The 21521-nt window shown below is 34.5% G+C and overlaps 1 protein-coding gene across 3 annotated transcripts; it reads left to right on the top strand.

Moving 5' to 3' along the window:
- The first annotated feature begins 872 nt into the window (after window positions 1-872).
- Window positions 873-19008, top strand: DAW1 (Transducin/WD40 repeat-like superfamily protein). Of its 3 annotated transcripts, XM_086436397.1 has the most exons (24): window positions 875-1090; window positions 5412-5542; window positions 5668-5752; window positions 6128-6181; window positions 6339-6430; window positions 6530-6633; window positions 7684-7756; window positions 7938-8343; window positions 8991-9314; window positions 9412-9615; window positions 10206-10301; window positions 10435-10498; window positions 10761-10888; window positions 12518-12764; window positions 13058-13182; window positions 13276-13400; window positions 15203-15326; window positions 15422-15480; window positions 15883-15979; window positions 16077-16269; window positions 16707-16808; window positions 17395-17513; window positions 18301-18360; window positions 18780-19008. In XM_086436397.1, exons 1-24 carry the CDS (start codon window positions 1052-1054, stop codon window positions 18882-18884), a joined length of 3156 nt encoding a protein of 1051 aa, XP_086292523.1. In that variant the 5' UTR covers window positions 875-1051; the 3' UTR covers window positions 18885-19008. The 3 variants fall into 3 exon arrangements, with proteins under 3 accessions (XP_086292524.1, XP_086292523.1, XP_086292525.1); XM_086436398.1 differs by lacking the exons at window positions 17395-17513; window positions 18301-18360; window positions 18780-19008 and having other exon boundaries at window positions 873-1090; window positions 16410-16792; XM_086436399.1 differs by lacking the exons at window positions 875-1090; window positions 5412-5542; window positions 5668-5752; window positions 6128-6181; window positions 7684-7756.
- Window positions 19009-21521: the final 2513 nt, after the last annotated feature.

Here is a 21521-nt window from a genome sequence, read left to right as displayed (position 1 = left end):
TTTTTGTCATTTCAGCATTTTTCAAACCCATATACGCCCCGTGGCATTTGTTTGGTGCGTAAGATCCGGTCTTAAAAGAAATATATGGTTTTTTATGCACTGCCACATCAGCGCAGTTTTGAGTGAGTGTCCAAAATAGGTCAGGGTAGCACAATTCTCAATTAATTTTAACTAAAGAAATTGGGAAGGACGAAGCACATAGTTGACTCCAATGTTTTGGTCGGTTCTTCTGCCCCCCAATAGCAAGTTGCCACCTTTCACAAATTTAGAATTGATTCCATGTGCATGTCGGTGATAAAGACAAAGCCACGTATTTAATCATAATTGTGCAAAGAGTCGTTCTCAAATATCATTAAAATTGACATCGATTCTCACATGGATGATGTGGATGTGGATACAGCCATAGATGCTTTTCAGTCGTATCTCAATCAAAAGCATCTGTGGTTCCATGGACATCAGCATCTACAATGTGGAATCGGTGTCAATTTTGATGTGGAGAATCTTTGGGGGATTTTGTCTTTCACTGCGTTGATGCGATAGTCATAGATGTAATTCTTCGAGATATGAGTAAAAAGCATCTACAGTTATGTAAGGATTACGCACCTCCACGTCAAAAATGTGAGAGTTGCAGTAAATCGCGATGTCACCCCAGCATTACTATTTCATGATTTCATATTGTCGAAGCGAGAGAATCCAGAGTGTAAACGTGGCGCTACAAAAAGAGGGGGTTACATCGCTTTTTTGAAGATTACTAATCCTTCAAAGAGTTTCTCTGTATTACCTTTTTATTCATTGTCCTTAGTCGCCTAATTAAGCGCCAAGTGTCCACCTCTCTCTTACTGTCTATAAAAACTGCTATTTTGTTTATAAAAACGGAACCAACCGTTCTTTCTGTCCTCTTCCTCACATTTTTTCAGGCGGTTTTCTCAAAGCCATTGTTTGTTTGCATCAAATCAGAAATTTCAGATTTCGATCTCTGTTTTGATCTTAAACTATCTAGAATCTTCTCGAAGCATAGATTTGCAGGCGTTTGCTTTACAGTCTCTTCATCATGTTCGTCAAAAAACTAGTCGAAAAGGCTTCAAAGAAGGTTAGTAACCGATCTATCTTCTCTATTTATTTCTTAATTCTTTGTGAAATTATAATTGAACAGAATTTCTTAAGATTACAGTAAAATTTTCTGCGATTGAAGTTCAATTTCTTTCTAGTTTCTACTCTGTTTTTTTGACGATTAATATTTTGTTTCGGAGGCGATCTTTGATGCTCTGTTTATAGGAAAATAGAAATCCTTTTTTTTTTAAGGAAAATCTCTTCAGGAGATTCTGCAATTAATGCTCCATTCATTTCTTTCTCTGTTTTACTTAGTGGATCTTTTTCTTTTACAAGCAATCTATTTTTTTCTACTTTATTTTTTTACTGTTAATCGGAATAGATTTGTTTTCTCCTTTTGTATTAATGGCGATGGTGATGCGTAATAATTGATCATAGATATGATCTCATTTGGGATTTGGGCCCACATCGATTGGACTGTTCAAATGGATAAGTTGATCCATAATCGTGTTTGATTTTGAGTATTTTTGGAAGAGTAGCTGTAAATAACTAGCCAAAGTAAGAGGAATGCCACCAAACAGCGCCTTAAAGGCGATAATATTCTTTTAATTATATAATTACTATAAAGTATTCTGCGAAATAAAATTGTATACTTTTATATTTAATTATTATTTTTCGACAAATAAATCTAATACTTCCCAACCAAAGCACCTTTATTTAGTACAAAGATATGTCGACAACCTAAGTTACAAATATTTGCAATTGCTTTCAAGTTGGTAAGAGCAAGTCCCTACAGCACCAAATATTTTGTGGGATCTTTCATCGGATCGGGTCTAGGACTGTCAATGGGTGGTTTCAGGCCAGATTCGGTTGAGCTCTGACCCAATCCTAACTATATGAAAGCTTAAATCTAATTATACGTATAGTAACAGGTCAGGTTGGATCCTTATTATTTTGGATGGGCCAGGCTGGAATCGTACTCTATTAATGGGCTGGCCAGATTGATAACCTTAATCGGATACTAATAGTCTCCTCCTCTCATATATAGCAAGGTTTTGGATATTATTGGCGTTAACTAATCTTACTTACCTATTAGGATAAGATCATGAATTTAAAATTCACCCCTGAGACGTATCGTCCGAGTTAATTTGCTATCGGAGTTGAACGAGATCAACTCATAAAATCACTTTTTTAATCAAGATTTAGCATTCACGTTCATTTTTTTTTATTTTTTAAATGAAATATCTTAAATGTATCAAAAAAGTTGTACTAGATGACTGGATACCGGGCCTAGACGAGAGGAGATGGAGAATCAAATTTTAAAATCATGGATAAGATACAAATAAAAGAGCAAAAGAAAAAGAACAAAAAAAAAATAAAAAGTAAGAATTATTAATCGGAAAACATTGTAACCAATTAATAGATAAAGAGTGGCACCTATTCGACTCAACTATGACATTTAATAATGTTTTTCCTACTTTATAAACTTTTAAATGTGACCATGGTCTCTGTCACAATGACACGTATTTGTAAGTCAAAGTAGCAGGTTTTTACAAATACAAGCAATTGATTATGTTGTGTTTAGTAGGCCCGATGACAGTGGGGGGATGGGAGGGGTTTCGTTTAAAAAAAGCAAATAAGTCCACCTAGTGTTTACCAATTGACCTACATTTAAGGAGACATCATGACCGACAAATTTCATTCATTGGAGACGTGCTCAGCTGGTTTCTTATCCACAACATTGATTGTTTGGTACTTGGGTTTGAATTGTTTTAACGGCACTCTTCAACTTTTTGAAGCAACGTGTCCTTCCTCATCAAGGATTTTTCTTTTTCTTTTTCTTTTGTTCTACTGAACGCATGACCAACGTATTGTTGGTGCTACACGAAGATAATCTTCTGAGATTTTTATCAAGTTGTGTTTGAGAATTTTGACTTAGAATTCGCTAGTGGACCACGGTTTTGTAGTTCGATTGAGGAGTGAGCCAAACGTTCGGTGCTGTGTTTTATAACGAATCGAGACAAAGAAGACGTGCGGGAGTTGGGCTGGAGACATGCTTGAACAAGGATGTGCTGTTTTGAAACTTATGTGCTTTGTTGATAAATCAATAGCATGATGCCATGTGTATTATTAAACGAGCAAGAGAGATTGGCTTGTGGAGAGAAGTTTAAGCGACTTATTTTAGTAATTTTCAACACATGGTGTGATGTCATTGATTCATCAGCTTAGCGATGTCATTGATTCATCATCTTAGCATGTAAATTTTTGAAGAGAACTGATTTTCTAACTAGAAAGTCTTCACTCAAACATTACTCAGCTGAACGCGCCCCCCCCCCCCCCCCCCCTCGCAAACAAAAAAAGAAAAAAAAAATCTATGATTTTGTGTCAATTGCTATTGACGTGTGAGTGAAGACTTTATAGTGAGAAAATCATTATTCAATTTCGTAATAGCAAATCTCTGTTTCACATGCTTTCCTCTTCTATTATGCCATGCCTTCCACATGATCAAAGTGATATGAGATCAAAAACAATTTTGATTAGGTAGTTTAAAAGTAACACTCTCCATGATTGGTTTGGGATAAACGTGTATTCCAGTTGATGACGTTCTTCTTGACTTTAGTCTTATCTATAGATTAATAAAATAATTTAAATGTCCTCATCTCCAATCTCTAGTAAAAAAATCATATCTAATGCTCGAAGGATGCAAATTATGACAGAATTTTTAAGTTGAGGGGAGAAAAGTCAAAGGTTCGAGAAGAAAAACATTTAAGGCATGTTTGATTGTACATAAAAAATAGGGTGTATAATTATTTCCAAGAAAAATGATATTTTTCATATGCTTTAATTGCATTTTTACATAGAAAATGATTTTTCACCCTCCTCCAATGGTCTCACAAAACATAGATTTCATTGTCCCACTTGTACACGTGAGAAAATAAAATTTATCTTTATTTTCCATCTTCAAATCAAAACTCTCACTTTATCTCTTCTTCATCTCTCACCCACATCACCACCACCACCATCATGGTCACTCACCTTTTCTATTGCCATTATCTCCATTATTGACCATTTACAGTCGTTGACCACCTCTCTCTCTCAAATCAAAAAAAAAAAAAAATTACATTCTTTTGTCTAGATCAATCAATAGAATTTGATTTTTCAAATCTATCCATTTTCCATGCCATCATACATACCCTTACGCCATTTTATTAATGAGAGAATGTCATCATTTTAACGACAGATATATCTCAAATATTCACAAATGGGGAGGGGTATGTCTAAATTACTTTTTCGGTAATCTAAGCAGCTAAGACGTGTGATAGTTTCCTACCAAATCGAGGATGTGGAACCAGAACGTTTTTTTTTTTTTTTTGAAAGGTCAACAGGGTTAAGGCAGACCCAGACCAGCTACAACCTTAAGAAAGGAAAACCCCTACGATCCTTATCAATGATAGAACCGAGGTTACAATGGAGAACTCCACTATCTATTTCAGAACAATCCATAGAGTCTTGGGAGGAAGCAAGATAATCCGCTGCTTGGTTAGCTTCCCTGAAAACATGGAAGAAGGTGTACCTGTGGAAATTAGGAAGGAGCCTTCTAATGGAAATGACTAAGTGTATAACACTCCATGGAATACTCCATCGGTTGTTAAGAATATTGACAGTCATTAATGAGTTCTGCTTGAACCCGAATGTTGAGGCAACCTTTTGCAATACACAACTTGAGCCCTTCAAGATGATGGGATAAGCTCTGCTCAAGATGATGGGAGCTTTAACACACAATTAATAGTTTACCAATTAAGCGGGGAAAAGTACGAATTTTCAAGATGATGGGGTGATAGACTTGTTTGCCGAACGAACCCCAAATAAGAGATAACTGTGCCATTCACAATCTCTATCTCTCTCTCTCTCTCTCTCTGCTATGTTCAATGTCCTCACTCTTTTAACCTTAAGCCGTAAATGGCTGGTCTAGGTTTGTATTTTTCAACCACTCGATGGAATTCATGCTTCCATATAGATTTTTCCACCAATCAAACTCCTTTGATCCCCAGCTTAGTGCACCCATCAACCTTGCAATTCTACTTTCACAGAAGTCTGAAGATACCCTCACCTGGTAAATGATACCAACTTTCTTGTTACAACTTACTAAATACTTAATTTTCCTCCTATTTTTGTGTACTTAACTACACCATCACCTTATATTAAAAAGAAGAAAAAAAAAGTGTAACAATTTTGCATGAATTAATGAATTATTTTCAAGGGAGATTGGTAAGTGACACTGAAATATTTGCTCTAGTAAGTTGGGATGACTCAATTGAGTTTCACCGGTATTGATTTCGTGATACTTGTGTGTTTTGCAGTCTGGGGGGAATTTGAATGGGTTGAAATCTAATGACTTAAATCCACGCTTGGTTTTCCATTATGGGATCCCAGCGGAATCCTTGGCATTGGCTTACGACTCAATTCAAAAACTACTTGCCATTTCTACAAAGTAAGTTCCTTTTCTTGTTCTACTAAGAAAGCTTATTTTTTAATGGAAATTAGCTAGTCTTAATCCTCTAAGATGGAAAAGTTGGTTCTGAGCCTGATTTATCATATACATTTATTTTTTCCTAGGGATGGCCGTATCAAATTACTTGGGAAAGATAATACTCAAGCGTTACTAGAACCAAGTGACACAGTTCCAAGCAAATTTCTTCAGGTTCTCTCTTTATTCATATTTTTTGCCTATGCATATGGGAAATGTTAACGTCGAATGCTTCATTGGGATGTTAGCAACCACCAATACTTTTTCTTTTCCATTAACACCTCTAATTGTTTTGTCTTTTAGTGATAAAGATAAGGGTATTACTTTTTAAAATGCATTTAAACACTTTTAGAAAAATACTAATGACATTTTTTACATTTACAAAAGTACCATTATACAAGAACTTAAATACCTTTACCTTTATCACTAAAAGTCAAAACAACCAAGTCTGGTACGGGAAAAATATATATCTATATGTATTAAAGTTCTTGTTAATTTTTATTATGATCTTCAAATTAACTAAGATCATATCTTATGTGTGATTTACAGTTTCTCGAGAACCAGGGTATCCTTTTGAATGTAACTGGCCAAAATCACATTGAGGCAAGTCCTCTGTTTTACTTTTTGATTTAAGGGGAAAATATATTGTCATACTGTTATATTCAAATTTTATGTTAATGAATCCTATTTCCAACTCTTCGTATTTCTTTACAATCTTATGGTCTTCTTAATATTGATTTTCCAAGTATTAATGTCTTAGGTCTGGGATATAGACAGGAAGCAGTTGTCTCATGTCCATATTTGCAAAGAAGAAATCACCTCTTTTACGGTCATTCAACATAGTTTCTACATGTAATTTTTTCTTAATTATTTAAACTTCATATTGGTTTTCAATGAAAAATATTCCTGAATTATCTCTAAGTGACCATAGATAATCTGCATTAACTGTAGGTATGTTGGAGATGTGCTTGGAAATATTTCAGTTTTGAAGTTTGATCCAGAAACATGTCATTTAGTAAAGATGACATACAATATTCCTCTTTCAGCATCACATGGTGAGAAACATTTCTTTTCATAGCCTTGTCATTTATTTTCTTATACAAATATTGTTTTGCCTTCTGTTGTAGGGTTAAATCTGTTTTACACCTTTAAGGCGGTGCGGGCTAGCATGCCTCATTAGAGATAAAATATCAATTTTGTTATTATATCATTATTTTTCTGTAAATAATTGAACTTTAGTACCCTTTTTGAGGAAGGTGAAGCTATATAATTTTTCCTAGACTTCATACCAAATATTTGTGATTGTTGAAAAGAACTTGATTTAATGGATGGTTATTATCATTTGAATTTTGAATAGGAAGATCCCTGGTTTAATATTTAAATTTATGACTAAATTTAAAACCAATCCCGAATCATTTTATTTCCATTGGCGAGTAATTTTTTTTTTTTTTTCATTAAAAGAGGACCCATTATTTTCTTATATAGGAATTTTTTTGAGCCCCTTTCCTGGAGCAATTTCATAACTTCCTCCTTTTTCTGATATGGAAGATGTGAGAAATCCTATGGCTTCAAGATTACAAAACAAACACCATCCAGATGAGATGTTATCCCCACTTGCATGACTTTAGCTTACAAAAATGAAGGGCATTGCTACAAATGTTGATACCTAAGCAACACCATTCAAATCTAATACTTGTATAGAAAATTAACTCATAGAACCTAAACCAATAATTAAACTAACCCATAGCATTAATAATCAAGGATCAGACTTATCTAACAGAATGTCCAACCTACCTTGATCTAATAGGCCTTAGTAGTGCAATGTTGTTTTTTCTCCTTCCCTTTTTAACTCAGTAACGAAAGTAATAAGGTCATCAACCAAAACCTTAGCTTCTGGTGTTCCTTTTTCAAGATTTTTATTGCTTTTTCTTAATGAAAATATTTATTTTGGTGGCATCTATGTTCAAAACTGAATTCAATGATTCCTGTGACTTGTAATGAGGTGGTTAAAGAAGTTTTGTTCATGATGGAAATTTGCTTAGTCATCACTTTTGTCATATGAGCTATATTGTTTGCTTATCTAATGTGATAAGTTCTCCTATTAGGGAACACAACTGAAGTAGCAGATGATAATGCAGTCATGTATATAATGCCACAACCAATGGCTGAGAGTAAGAGGTAATGTCTTTTAGCATTAGACACAAAGAATAAACTAATAGAAGTCGTGCAACTTTATTTCTTGATGCAAATGATATTCTCTGTGTGCACCATTTACTATGATGCAATTAGAATGTCTTCTTATATTTATATTAATTTTCGATCTCTTCTTATGTCTCTTGTGGGTCTTGTACCAATGCAGGATTCTTATAATTTTCAGAGATGGTCTTATTGTCTTATGGGGAATTGAAGAAAGTAAAGTCATTCTCGTTACGGGTGGAAATGTGTTATATGCATTATCTCATGAAACAAAGAAAGTTACTTCTGCATGCTGGGCATGCCCTTTTGGAAGTAAAGTAGTTGTTGGATACAACAATGGAGAGATTTATCTCTGGAGTATACCCCCACTTTCAAATCCAAAAATAGCATTGTCAACAGAAGGAGGAGAAATTCCTGCAACTCAAAATGTTCCCATCTATAAACTCAACCTCAGGTATAAGATGGAAAAAATTCCTATACTTTCATTAAAGTGGGTTTACGCTGATGGAAAAGCTAGTCGTTTATACATTAACGGGGCTTCTGGCTCCCCATCTTCGAATTTGTTTCAGGTATTGTTCTCATGGTACTTTCACTTCAATATGCATTCTTAGATTTTCATTTGAGAATTTCATCTTATTTATATTAGTCCAACAAATATACATTCTATAGGCTTTCTACTAGTACTTAATTTTAGGAAAGCCTCTCTATATGTGCCTTGAGTGTGTTTTAGTAGAGTCTATATTTGTCAGAATCTGTTTTGACATAATTATAGCAGAATTATTATATGGTCACACGATCTTCTATGTAGAATCATCATCATTGAAGCCTTATCCCAAAGATAACCCTTTATGTAGTATCATGCAGACAATTCCCTCACTGGCTTGTTTCACAACTTCTTTTGGATTGAGAAGGTGTGAACTTAGCTAAGTTGGTTAGGGTTATGGAGTTTTTATACCACGAATTGGGTTCAAAAACTGTTGAACCAACCTCCACCTCTGTTGATCACATCATTTGGATTGAATATATCATTGATCTCATCTTAAAACCTCACCTCATTTCCCAGTTTAGATAGCTAAATTCTGGAAAAATGGGAAGAAAGAATACAAATAACAACTTTAATATCTGAAAATCTCACTTGTCGACATGTTTTTCCATAAATATATTGTCGTATGGATGTAAGCACATCGGTTCTAAAAGGTTGGTTACATTATGGCAGATAATCCTTCTGAATGAACATACAGAATCCCGTACAATCAAGTTGGCACTTCCATTGCTGGAACCTTGTCTTGACATGGAAATCATTTCAAGTACTACTGACCAAAACAAACAGAAACAAGCGTCTCTTATTCTCCTGTTAAGATCAGGTCACTTGTGTACTTATGATGATTCTATGATTGAAAAGTATCTTTTACAATGCCAATCTAGGTCACCTCCGTCACTTCCGAAGCAGTTAATGGTAAAGCTGCCATTTCTTGATTCCAACATCACTATAGCAAAATTTATTACAGGTGATTCAAATCTGCCAAGTGGTATGGATGAGGTAATTGTAAAATAGGCTTGTCAATCAATTCTTTTTATATCATATGGGCTATGTGAAGTCCTTGGTTATGTAATTCTAATGTATTCGAATCATGTAGGACTATAATTTACTGGAAAAAAATGTCCCACCACTTCTTCCGACTGATACAAAAGGAAAAGATGGAAGCCAATTGTACTCGGCACGCTTTAGTGGATTTGCAAAGATTAAAAACTTGTATATAACAGGGCACTGTGATGGAACTATAAACTTTTGGGATGTATCATGTCCCTCTTTGCTTCCACTTTCATCAGTAAAACAACAGGTATTTTTTCCTTCGAGGCATTACATGGTTTTTGTTTGTTAATTTCATCAATGTAGGTTTATAAATGCAATAATCTAGTTCTCTTTCATTTGGATTTTGTCCTTTTCTGCATGATCTAAGTTTTTATTAAAATAAGATTGCAGAAGGGGAGGGGAGAAGGACCCCAGTACATGCCTTTCCAAAAACTCACCAAAGAGGAGATAAAGGGGAGAGTTGTTTTCAAGTCAAGACATACTCATTAAAACCTATATCGAAATAATAGGGCCTAATCAAATACTAGTTTTTCTAGATTCCTAATTGAGTTGTGCTACACTGACTTCATGGGACACTCCATTCAACACTGCACTGATGTGGCAGTGCACAGATAACCATACATTTCATTCCTTGAGACACAAAGTAAAAAATCTACGGTTCTCTATGGACTGCCATGTCAGCGCAGTGTTGAATGCAGTGTACAACGAAGTCAGTTCAGCATTTTCCTTCCTAGTTTGGTATTTCCATTATCGTATTGTGTGTTTATTCCAGTATACTTCCAATCATGCTGAGTATTCTTCCATTGTGTTTAACCTAGTGTACTTTCAATTGTACAGAGTGAAGATGATCCTTCTTTGAGTGGCATTCCAGTGACAGCAATGTATTTTGATACCCCCTCTCGAGTTCTTGTTTCCGGAGATCAGAATGGAATGGTGAAGTATTATTGTTGTTGGGATTTAATAAGTGTCATCAATTATGTGGTGTAGTTTTTGAAAGATTATTTTGTCGATCAAGAAAATGCTCGATAATAATATTGTTGCACTTCATTAATTTTTTACCATGCAGGTTCGCATCTTCAAATTCAAACCCGAGCCATTCTCTACAGAAAACACTATTTTTTCACTACAAGGTATTTATGGGTACATGGAAAAAAAATGACTGTTATGAACTTTTAACAGAATTGATAATTTTCTCTCTTTTTTACCTTTTTTTTTTACAAGTTAGTGTTTACTTTCCATTTTCCTTTTCTCTTATTGTTCTGCAATGATAGTTAAGTATACATGGAAGCAGAACCAGTTTTTCCACCGATACATTGTATCAAAGAGTTTGTTATGTCAAGAGTGATTATCTAGTGAAATATTCGTCTGACCCACACATTCACTTTTTGGCAGGAAGCACAAAGAAAGGAAGCAACCACATAATCCATAGTATCAAACTTATAAAGGTTAATGGAGCTGTACTTTCTATTGACATTAACCGCAGCTTGAATCATCTTGCTGTTGGCTCTGAACAAGGATATGTAAGTTTTTCTATTCATTGCCCTGCTTATTACACATTTGTTTATCATTGCTTGAAAGTGTGACACCTTGGTACACATTTCCTTCAATTAGCTTTAGGGAATTTCTTTTTCCAGTCATACCAAACATATGGAGTTTGAAGGATCAAAATTGTAAATCTGAGAAGAAACTTTATGAAGTTGGTTAACTTTAAAGAATGGATGAGAAAAAGAGTATTGGCATTTTTTATTCTATTTGTCAAAAATAATAGAACCTTGACACAATTTAGCTGAATAGATCACAAATTGTTCAAATTTGAGGTTATTTTTTGACAGAGTGTAGAATTTGAATTAAACAAAGACCATAGATGGTAGGCCTTTATTGTACACCCGGAGTCAATAGTGTATATTCTAGTGAAGTTTGGCCCCTGCACTTACAGCACTCCATCTAACTCACCTCAATGATAGAAAATTGACACGATTGAGATGAAAGGGTCACAAGCAGTTCAAACTCCAGGACTTTTTTTTTTTTTACAAAGTATTAGGATGGAATCAACCAAAATCTGTTGCTGGTACGATTTTTAACTTGTAGAGTCGGAGTTGATAGTTTGCGCATCTTCTAGTAAATTTGGCTGCTGCACTTACAGTACTCTAACTCACCTCGCTGATTCTTCCCTTGAGTAGAGAAGGTTATATCTTAACTTATACATAGCTTTCTGGTTTGCATCGGTCAACCTCATTTTTTCCCAAATACACTACATTGATCTTTTCCCCAACGTGTGGACTGCTTTCCATATGCCATTGATAGTGAGGAGAGAAGCTGTTTCTTGCTTGTAGAAAGCAATAGAACAATTGGGGGTGAAAATATTAACATGGAAGATTATGACTCTAGCGTAATTCTCCTCTTGTTCAACTAGGTATGCCCATTAAAGGAGTAAGTGCTAAATATTTTGTGTTCTTGACATTTGTACATTCACCTGCTTTCTCATGCATCAGCCTCTCCTTGATAGAATGAAAGCCTATAAAAAAAAAAAAAAATGCTCTTGCATGATATGCTTCTAATCTGAGAAGTGTATATCCACTTTACTTTTAAAGCATCATAGGACATAAAATTAGGATTAAAATCTATCAAAGTGGTTGTTTGGACTTTGGACTTTGGACTATGTCTCAATACTAAGCTTCTAATCCTTTTAAATCCGGGGATCATGCGGCATTGTTACTATTTTGGAAGGGACAAATTTGTTGTTTGCCTACTTTGTTAATCTTAGATGTTATAATTCAATAAAATGTGAAATCTAAACTTCAATTTATTATCAAAGATGAATATTTGTTGTTCTCAGTTAATGGTATAATTATCATCTAGGAAAACTAAATTAAACAAGTTACAATATGCCTCTAATACTCATATATTTCATGTTGTTTTAGGGCTCTGTTATGTTTAATTAAGATTCAGGTGCAACCAAATAGTGTTTTTGATCCTGTGAACTTATATAATAGTTTCAGATGGTTAAGTGATTCTAGTCTCTAGACCAGAATGCAAGAAATTTGCTTAAATAGGATCATGTGAAATGATCATATTCTTGGAGGTTTTTCCCTCATTTATCAGAATATCGGTTATATATCTAACGTGTCTTTCTTTTCTTTTCTTAAAAGGTTTCGATAATTGACATGGAAGTGTCCACTGTATTATTTCAAAAACACATCATGAGTGAATTGAGTAGTGGAGTCATCTCTCTACAGTTTGAAGCCTGTAGCTTCCATGGTTTTGAGAAGAATGTTTTATTGGTAGCAACTAAGGATTCATCAGTTGTGGCACTTGAGAGTGACACCGGAAACACATTAAGTGCTAGTGTAGTCCGTCCCAAGAAACTTTCTAAAGCTCTATTCATGCAGATTTTAGGTAATTATACTACTTGCTTCCCTAAGGTTTTATAATGCCCTTTACGTAAATGACTTGTCTTACATATGGAACTGTGTGAGCTTCATGTGGGGAGTTTCCCTAGTGTAATCAGTAAGTGAATGAGAATACCCAACCTGGCCTTTCCTTTCTTTAGGGGATTTCCCTTTTGAAATGCTTAAGCAAAAGAAGAGCCTCTTTATGTACTACTTACACCAACTTTTCAAATACTAGATTTATTTTGAATACATGAAATAATATAATTGACATAGTCAGGTATCTGTAATGGTATACAGAGGTATCAGACAGTCTTGATTTAAGAAAAGGGGGCTTTGTTGAGGATTCCTTACAAAAGCAATCGTTGTTATTGCTCTGCAACGAGAAAGCTGCATATCTATACTCCTTGATGCATGTAGTTCAGGTAATGTTGCTTTAGGTTTCAACTACTACTTACGATATTTTGCTCAAAATGTAGCTGAAAAGCAATTTGCTTCCTCCTTTCGTTTTATCTTAGGGAATTAAGAAGGTGCACTACAAGAAAAAGTTTCATGGCACGTGTTGCTGGGCATCAACATTCTACAACAATGACTCTGAAGGTGCTCTTGTAGCATTCTTTACCAGTGGAAAAATGGAAATAAGGTGGGGAAATTTTCCTATTTGGTATTTATTTTATTTTATTTTTTAGTTCTATGAATGATATTATTGAGAAAAATGGGAAAGGTGTAAAGTTGTAGCTCGAGAAAAATAGACTAGAACTGCAATGGAATTGCAATAGGGGGGTCGAGACTCATAACAGCCTGCAGAATGAGAAGTGGACCTCTATACCCATGCATGAATTAACCATTTATATGTAAAACACTTAACCCTATAATGGTGATATTCGTAAATGACCTACTACCTACTGATTTATGATTCAAATTCAGAAGCCCATTGTTTGAAGTAAAGTGGCATTTTTGGGTAGAATGGAAGGTTAGGATTTGATGAGGGTGATCCAAAGGTTAAGATCCACCCAATTATGAGGTCTTTAGCACAAAAGCAGTTGTTTGGAGAGAGAAGTACCTTCGAATTTCTTTAGCCAGTTAGTTGGTACTTAGGATCTTTGAATCTTACTGCTTAAACTGCCGCTCGATTATCTTTGTTGCTGTCTCTGCGTCCCGAATTGCACTGTCCAAATGGACTCCTCTGCCTTTAGCACAAAGTCATCAGTTTGAACTTTGGAGTGATAAGTAGCTTTTGGATTGAACTTTACAAGAAAATTAGTTTGAGAAAGCATAGCTCCTTTTAGAGAGGCGTTGGATTGTCTGAATAAAATTTGCTTTCCACCCCGTCCTCCATTATTTCTGCCTTCATAACTAGCCTTGCCATGTATCCACAAATTGGGACCCCTAATGTGCATCATGTTTTTTCAGAGCCTTATTTTTTGAATTCCGAATTACACCATTTAAGATAGTAAGATTACCCCACCACCAGACATGCTAAAAAGGAAGAGGAAATTCAAATCCCTTTTAGGCAGTGATGATTTTCTTCCACTTTGGTTTTATCTTCAAACATATGGAGTTCATACTAAATTTCCAATTCGAGAAGTTAGAAATGAAGCTTCAAGCACCAATGATGTATTATTTTTCAAAATGGGTTGCTCTGCTGTAATGTAACTTGGGTAGATGTCTAAATGATGAACCATAAAATTTCTTTAACATGCAGAACTCATCTATGTACAAGATCCTAGGTGTGTGTATGCCTCGCGATATCTACTTTCTCTTGTCAATATATTATCTAGGATACATTTTCACAAGCTTACCCCTTGTATCGCACACATCTTTGTTGGAACTCTTATTGATTCATCGAGGTTAAACTATATGATTATGTAAAAAATTCTAGAAAACAGTATAGTCTTGCATTTGTCACACCAGCAATGCTGATGCGATCTGACATCTATGTTCTATGCATGTCCAACATCAAAATCTTTTGAATAATAGAGCTCATGAACAGTTTGCATCTAATTGACTTGTTAATGAGATGAGCTAAGATCATAACCATAAACAAAAACAATGGAAATATCATTTTATGCCGGAAGTAGGGCATGTACAGATCATGATGGAAGCTTGTTATTGAGATGAAATTGTTATATGAACCCAAGGCCAGTCATGAATTTGAATCATAGTGCAATATTTGAAGTGCTGTTATCTGGTAAAGGAAACAACACTGATTTTTGTCTTCTACATGAAATAGTTGTATGTGTAATTTTAAATTTACTCTACACAATAAAGTAGTGGCACATAATATAAAATTACCAAGGTATTTTACCTCAACTTATCTAAGCATAATAACATTTAGAATTCCAATCATGCTTCATTAATTATTTTATATGTTGTTAATATGCCACATTAGTTTTAAATTTGTTTATTGGATGTCCATCTAAAAATTTCATTTGTGAACTCTAGGTCTCTGACAGATTTATCACTTATAAAGGATACATCAATAAGAGGTTTCACATTTTCAAATCCCAAGTCAAATTCATATTCTGATAGTTCAATATGCTCTTCATCCAATGGAGAACTTATTCTGGTAAAGTTATTGCACTCTTTTTTGTCATATTCCTTGAGCATTATTTTTGCAGAAATGCTTTCTTAAAGTGCAAAATGTTTTCCTTCTGGACCTAGGTCAATGGAGATCAGGAAGTCTTCTTTGTCTCGCTTTTGCTCCGAAAGGATATCTACAGGTACATTGATATGTTTTGTTTCTCATTTTTATATGTCTACTCTCCCCTAATTTTATCCATCCATAAGTTATATGGGATAGTTGTATTTCCTAGCTCTTGGGGCAGGACTAGATATACAAAGTCATCGGAGTAGAATGCTTACATGCTCAAGAGGACCCTTGCATCTAGTTAATGCAAATATAATTTTCTTGAAATTTTGAAAATTTATGGATTTTTTGTATATAAAGTTGATCAAGGAAACTAGTAATTTTTCCATATTTTATTGAAGTTCTAGGGAAAAAAAATTGTAAGAGTGGCATCAGTAAAAACTATATTTATTCCTTCCCAACAACAAATAAGCAAACTGGTTTCATGTAGTTGGCCACTTAGAGTATTAAAGTCTATTCGTTTCCTCTATTTCAGGCTTCTCGACCCTATTAGCCAAGTCTACAAGAAGGGTGTGATGTTTATACAAGAAGGGCCTGTATCAAGATCCATATCCCATAAAGACAAGAAAAAGGTACATTAACATGCCGAAACTGTCTGGAATGGTTTGTGCCAATTAGCTTATATTCAGTGGGAACTAAGTTTTTGGAATAAAATATTTGGAATTGTAGGGTATATTTAGCTCTGTCATCAAAGACATCAAAGGAAATAAAACAAAGCATGACTCAGATTTTGATACCGAGGATTCCAGAACAAGTATTGGAGATGAACTCTCAACCATATTTTCAACAGCTAATTTCCCCTTAGATACAGAGAACAGAGATCACCTGGTTGTGGATGATGATAACGTTGAGCTAAGTATAGGTATGCCATTCCCTCTTCTTCCTTTCTTTTTTCTTTTGCTTTCTTACTACTTCCTTTTTATGGGAAAAATGTTTTTTGTGCCCCTGGAAGTCATAAAGATTGGGAGCGTCACACTACAATATACATGTAAATCATTGCAGATCATTTCGAAGGAGGGAACTTCTTGGATGGTTAATAGCCCAATAATCATTAAAAAAAAAATGAGATAAACAGTGATTCCTAACTGTCCAATATAAATATATTGTCATTACAGACAGTCACATCGCTTTTAATGGCCTTCAACATTTATAAATATTGGGATATAATCCATTCAAGAGATTGCCTAGTGATTGAAGAGTTTACTTTGTGCATGCGAGCGACCTCTATGGTATATTATCAAGGATACAAAAGCCTTCACTTATATTAATCATGTTTTTAATGGTTCTTCCTCTGTAAAGATGATATCGACATTGAAGATCCAGGAGAGAAGACCAAGGGAAATAATGTGATCACAGGACTAAATACGCAGAAGTTGACTAGCAAATTTCAAGCAATTAAAGGTCAGTACATACATATAGGATGTTATATCTGCATTATCTGGCATTTTAAGAATCATCAGTAATATCTATCGAAAGTATTCCTTGTCCTTCTAGAAACTTCTAGCTTTCTCATTTTATTACATGGTCTGAGTAATGGGAATGATAATTACTGCCTAATGTAGGACCATATAGTCTTAACTGTTAGGTGGTTGTACATTTGACCACATACCCATAATTTGTCCCTACCTTGGGCAACTTTCCAAGGTACAAAATTAATAGTGACAGATGATTAAAATGCTATTTAATCCACATACTTTTTACTCCAAACCATTTTTTCATATATTTACCGATTATCTGAAAGAATTTGAATGATTGCCCAAGTACTGATATCCTATCAAGTTTGGTTTTTGTGCATGTTTTTTACTCTTAGGTGGGGTACTCTGCATAAGTGGATCTCACCCTTTACATGTTTCCCCATGAAATCTTTGTAGAATCATGAATCTTTATTCCCGTATCACTCTAATTGTGAGAAACGGGGAATAGTTGATAGACTTCTTTATGGATAAAGTCTGAGGTATTAAACTTTTTTTTTTTTTTCAAATTACAGGTAAATTGAAACAAAAGATGAACAAAAATGAAAAAACACCAGCAAAAACAGAGAACGAAGATCAGAAGTCTGGTGCAGTTGATCAAATCAAGAAGAGATATGGGTTTCCTTCGTCTGGTGTAAGTACACATCTCACCATCCTATACAAATTACAAACTACTCTATTCTAGTATGCGAATTTTTTTTATGCTTCGATTCTGTTATGTCTTCACTAAGATTTTGAAGATTGTTTGGATATACGTATCTAATAGGTCCATGATAACATTTTTTAAGGAAATGGGGTGTATATTTTTTGAGTCATGATAATATGACTTGCCAGGTGGCATACACAATCGACTCCCAGACGTGACAAGTTCAGGAACCATAGATCTGTATGCCTTGGTTTTCACAATTGCACTTCCCCATAAAAAGGTGTATTCCAAGGGAGCCGTGTATCCCGAGGCGTACAAATCTACAGTTCCCTAACTTGTCCATGTCAGGGAGTCGGTTGAGTGTGCCACCTGGCGAGTCAAATTATCAGGACTCGGATTTTTTTCATAGGTCATCAACTTAAAAATTAACCTTATTTAATTGTACAACTTTGAAGTGCCAACTTAGCTAAGTTGGTTAGACACGTGGAGAGCCGTTCCCATGTCCTAGGTTCAAAACCCCTTGAACCCAACTTCACCATACAAAAGCCCAACAAAAAAATATTTAACTACTTGAAAACAACATAAGTGATGAGAGATCCCAACTTAAGCAGATATGGTGGCTTTTTTTAATACGACCTATCATAAGGCAAATCAAGCAACTGTATCATGAGCAGGTTTCTTCCACACATCTTAGTCTTGAACATATAATATCCTTCTAAACACGTTAACTGTGAATGGGAAACAAATGATCATAATCTATTGTGTTTTGGTGCAGGAAACAAGTGTTGCCAAAATGGCTGGAAACAAGCTTCATGAGAATCTGAGGAAATTGCAGGTAACAAGTCATTGCAACTTTCATAATTTTCTTGTATTTCTCCTGTGAGAACTAAATACATCCAAGACATTGTTAGCAATTCCAAGTGTGAACAATGGCCCTGAGAACAATTCAGGGCATACAAGGTTGTTATTTTCTCAAAGGAATCAACTCTATCACTCCACTGAAACTGGTGATTTTCACAATGGGTCTGTCTCACAAAATGATGAATTTATTTGCTCCCCAGAGCTTAGAAAATCCCAGGTTTCCATGTTTTAATTTGTGACATGAGTTCAATACTCATATTTACTCACTACTCGACTTGCTTACAAAATGAAAATTTGAGAATCCTGAACTAAGACACATAGTCAATGTCGATTTTCCAACACAGTGATCAGAAAACTCCAAGTACACATTGTCATATGTTTTGGCTTGGGCAGGGTATAAGTTCACGCACAACAGAGATGCAGGACACCGCTCAGTCTTTCTCAGCCTTGGCAAAAGAGGTGCTGCGAACTGCTGAACACGATAAGCGACACTCCTAAGCCTCTGAGCTTTTGTTTATAAAAATTCTCCTAGAAAATTATTTATATTTGTTTTCCATTTCAAATTATTTTTTGAATGTACATATTTGTGGTGATAAACAAAAGGATAAATGGTCTTATTGAATTTGTTTGCCAACCAAGACACAAATTTCTTGACAGTGAATTATAGAGTGGAAGTTGAAGTGTCCACTACTGCGCTGACACTAACAAAGACGTGATCAAAATAATCAATTGAAATATCCAGTTCATTGGGAGCAATTGGTGTATGGGAAAAAAAAAAATTAACAAAAGTACAATTCAGAATATACATCTAACATTTAAAACAAAAAACAGAAAACAGCAATATAAAAATGGTTTGGGTATGATTCAAGTTTAACATTTTTCAAAATGACCCATGTCAATTTATCCTTTAATGCCAAAAAAATAAAAATAAAAGAGTCGTGCTGGAGTGACCTCAGTGGGGTATACCTTGATGTGGTGGCATGCACATGTCCATAGGTGCTTTTTACTCGTATCTCGGTAAAAACATCTACAAACATGTGCACTCCACCATGTTAAGATGTCTCTCACTGAACTCACTCCAACATTAATAAAAAATTAAAGATGTTTTGGCATCTGTGAAATGATGAGAATATAGTGACCTCAGGTAGATACCTCATATCGCACTTCTTGATGTGATTGTATGGGAACCATAGATGCTTTTCATCAATATATATTAGTTTTTGCAAGACACCATTGATATTCATGACAATTAAAAAAAAGCTATTCCACAAGAAACCAAAATGCTCTTTATCTTTTTGTACTAATAGCAATACTTAGGGTATTTTAAAAAAAAAATCCAAAGTTATTGAGAGTGCTACAAAATTGGGCAATCATCTTAGGATTTATTATTTTTATATCGTGTTTTTCAAAACTCACAATTAACATTTTTATAATTAAAATCTTCTCAACATATAAAACTTGCATTCTTTTGCACATGTTTGCCAAATATTTTAGCTCTTGCATTTTAAAAGAATACATATTTTTTTAAAAATTTTCTACTAAAACTGTCTTTAAAGGAAACTAGGGAAAGGAATGAAAGAAATTAGTAAAAAAAAAATTAGAAGAAAAATAGAAAGAAAGGAAGAAGATAGGGGAGGAGTTTAAATTATAATTAGTACACATGGAAGTGGTTAAGAAAAGCATAAGTAACTCATAGATTCAAATAGAAAAATAACAATAACTCTTTTTTATTGGATTTTGTAGGGCACAAGTCAGTAAGACCCCTTTTTATTTTTGTTTTTTAATAAATGAATAAATAGTGAAGAATTCAAGAAAACTCGCAAATTCTTTTTTATATATAAGTAAATGCTTGGTTAGGATAAATAATATGATTAGTGATTAGCATGAGTATGGATTAAGGGGATTTTGAATGGGAACAAACCTCACACATCTTACCACTTAACCAAGAGCATTCATGGTTAAGTGCATCCACAATAAACACATTACAGTATCTGTTTATGTCGTACATCAAAATTTAACAATTTATGGCTAGTGAATGTGTTTGATTTTAAAAACAATGACTACTTCATTTGTTTGTTTGTTTTTTTTTTTTTTTAAATACTGAACTCAATAAATAAATTATCTTGTTAAAAAGGATGAAAGCAACTCCACGCACTCAGGCTCCGATTAGACATCCCCTCCCAACTGCCTTTTGCAGAGTTAAGGGCCACAAAGAGGGACTCGACACTAGCTTTGGCTAATTCAAATTTGTGAAGAGAAAGGGGGCAAAGAGGAGTGACCCTCTCTACTGGCGGGAAAAAACTATGGCAGTTGAGTTCCAATTTATTGTACCCGAAGTACTTGGAAACCTATAAAAACATTAAAATATCTCTGAAGAGTAGTTTTGGCTCCTGCCAATGAAGTGTACATCCCTTGAATAGGAATATTGGCTATCGACAAAATATACCTAGCAATAATTGCCTATTTGCGTTGGAATTGATCTAACATGGAATAAAAATGCGCCTGTAGCACCTTTAACATGTACATTTTACCATCTCTATAGGGGATGCTCTAAGTAACACTTCTTAGGTCATGAATGTTTTCAACCCCTCCATTGAAGAAATCTGAAAACTACTCATTAAACCAGCAATTGTTAGCCCCACTTAAAAACTTATCGTGATAATAGTATTCTAGGATGAACATCCATGGATAAATGTACATAACTGTGGCAAAGATCTACAGACCTAATTGAGGAAATAATTATCAACAGCAGCTTAAATTGTAACACAGCCTTATACATCTAGTTAGACAATTTGCTTGATTCTTAGAACTACAGGCCCTCAGACAGTCCCACCATTTTTTGACCAAACTGGATTACTGCTCCCACTAGAAAATGTCTCGACGTTCTAAAAAATCATTATCTAAAAGCATAAACTGGGACAAAATCATTGTTCCTAAATATTTTGCAAACATTGAGTCGAGATGAGATTTAAAATCTTATTTACAAACACAAGTTTTTATTACTGCAAAACAAATTTCCTTAAAACGATGAAAATTCCAGGTTCTGTACCACATTTTAAATTTGAAAAAGAAAAGGAAAAAAAAAAAAAGTTGCACCATCATTGGGATGTTGGAAAATCACATAAAAACATTGCT

Source organism: Akebia trifoliata, chromosome 3 (genome assembly GCF_017979445.1).
Source record: "Akebia trifoliata isolate Shusen 1 chromosome 3, ASM1797944v1, whole genome shotgun sequence".
Taxonomy (NCBI): Eukaryota; Viridiplantae; Streptophyta; class Magnoliopsida; order Ranunculales; family Lardizabalaceae; genus Akebia; species Akebia trifoliata.
The sequence above is the reverse complement of the archived record's forward strand: the minus strand, read 5'-3'. Positions and strand labels throughout refer to the sequence as shown.

Bases quoted from the DNA above. Each gene is read 5' to 3' on its own strand.
- DAW1 (XM_086436397.1), top strand. From the start codon at position 1,052: ATGTTCGTCAAAAAACTAGTCGAAAAGGCTTCAAAGAAG. The intron at 10,889-12,517 runs GTAAGTTTTTCT...TTTTCTTAAAAG, and splicing joins TTGGCTCTGAACAAGGATAT to GTTTCGATAATTGACATGGA. The intron at 15,327-15,421 runs GTAAAGTTATTG...TTCTGGACCTAG, and splicing joins CCAATGGAGAACTTATTCTG to GTCAATGGAGATCAGGAAGT.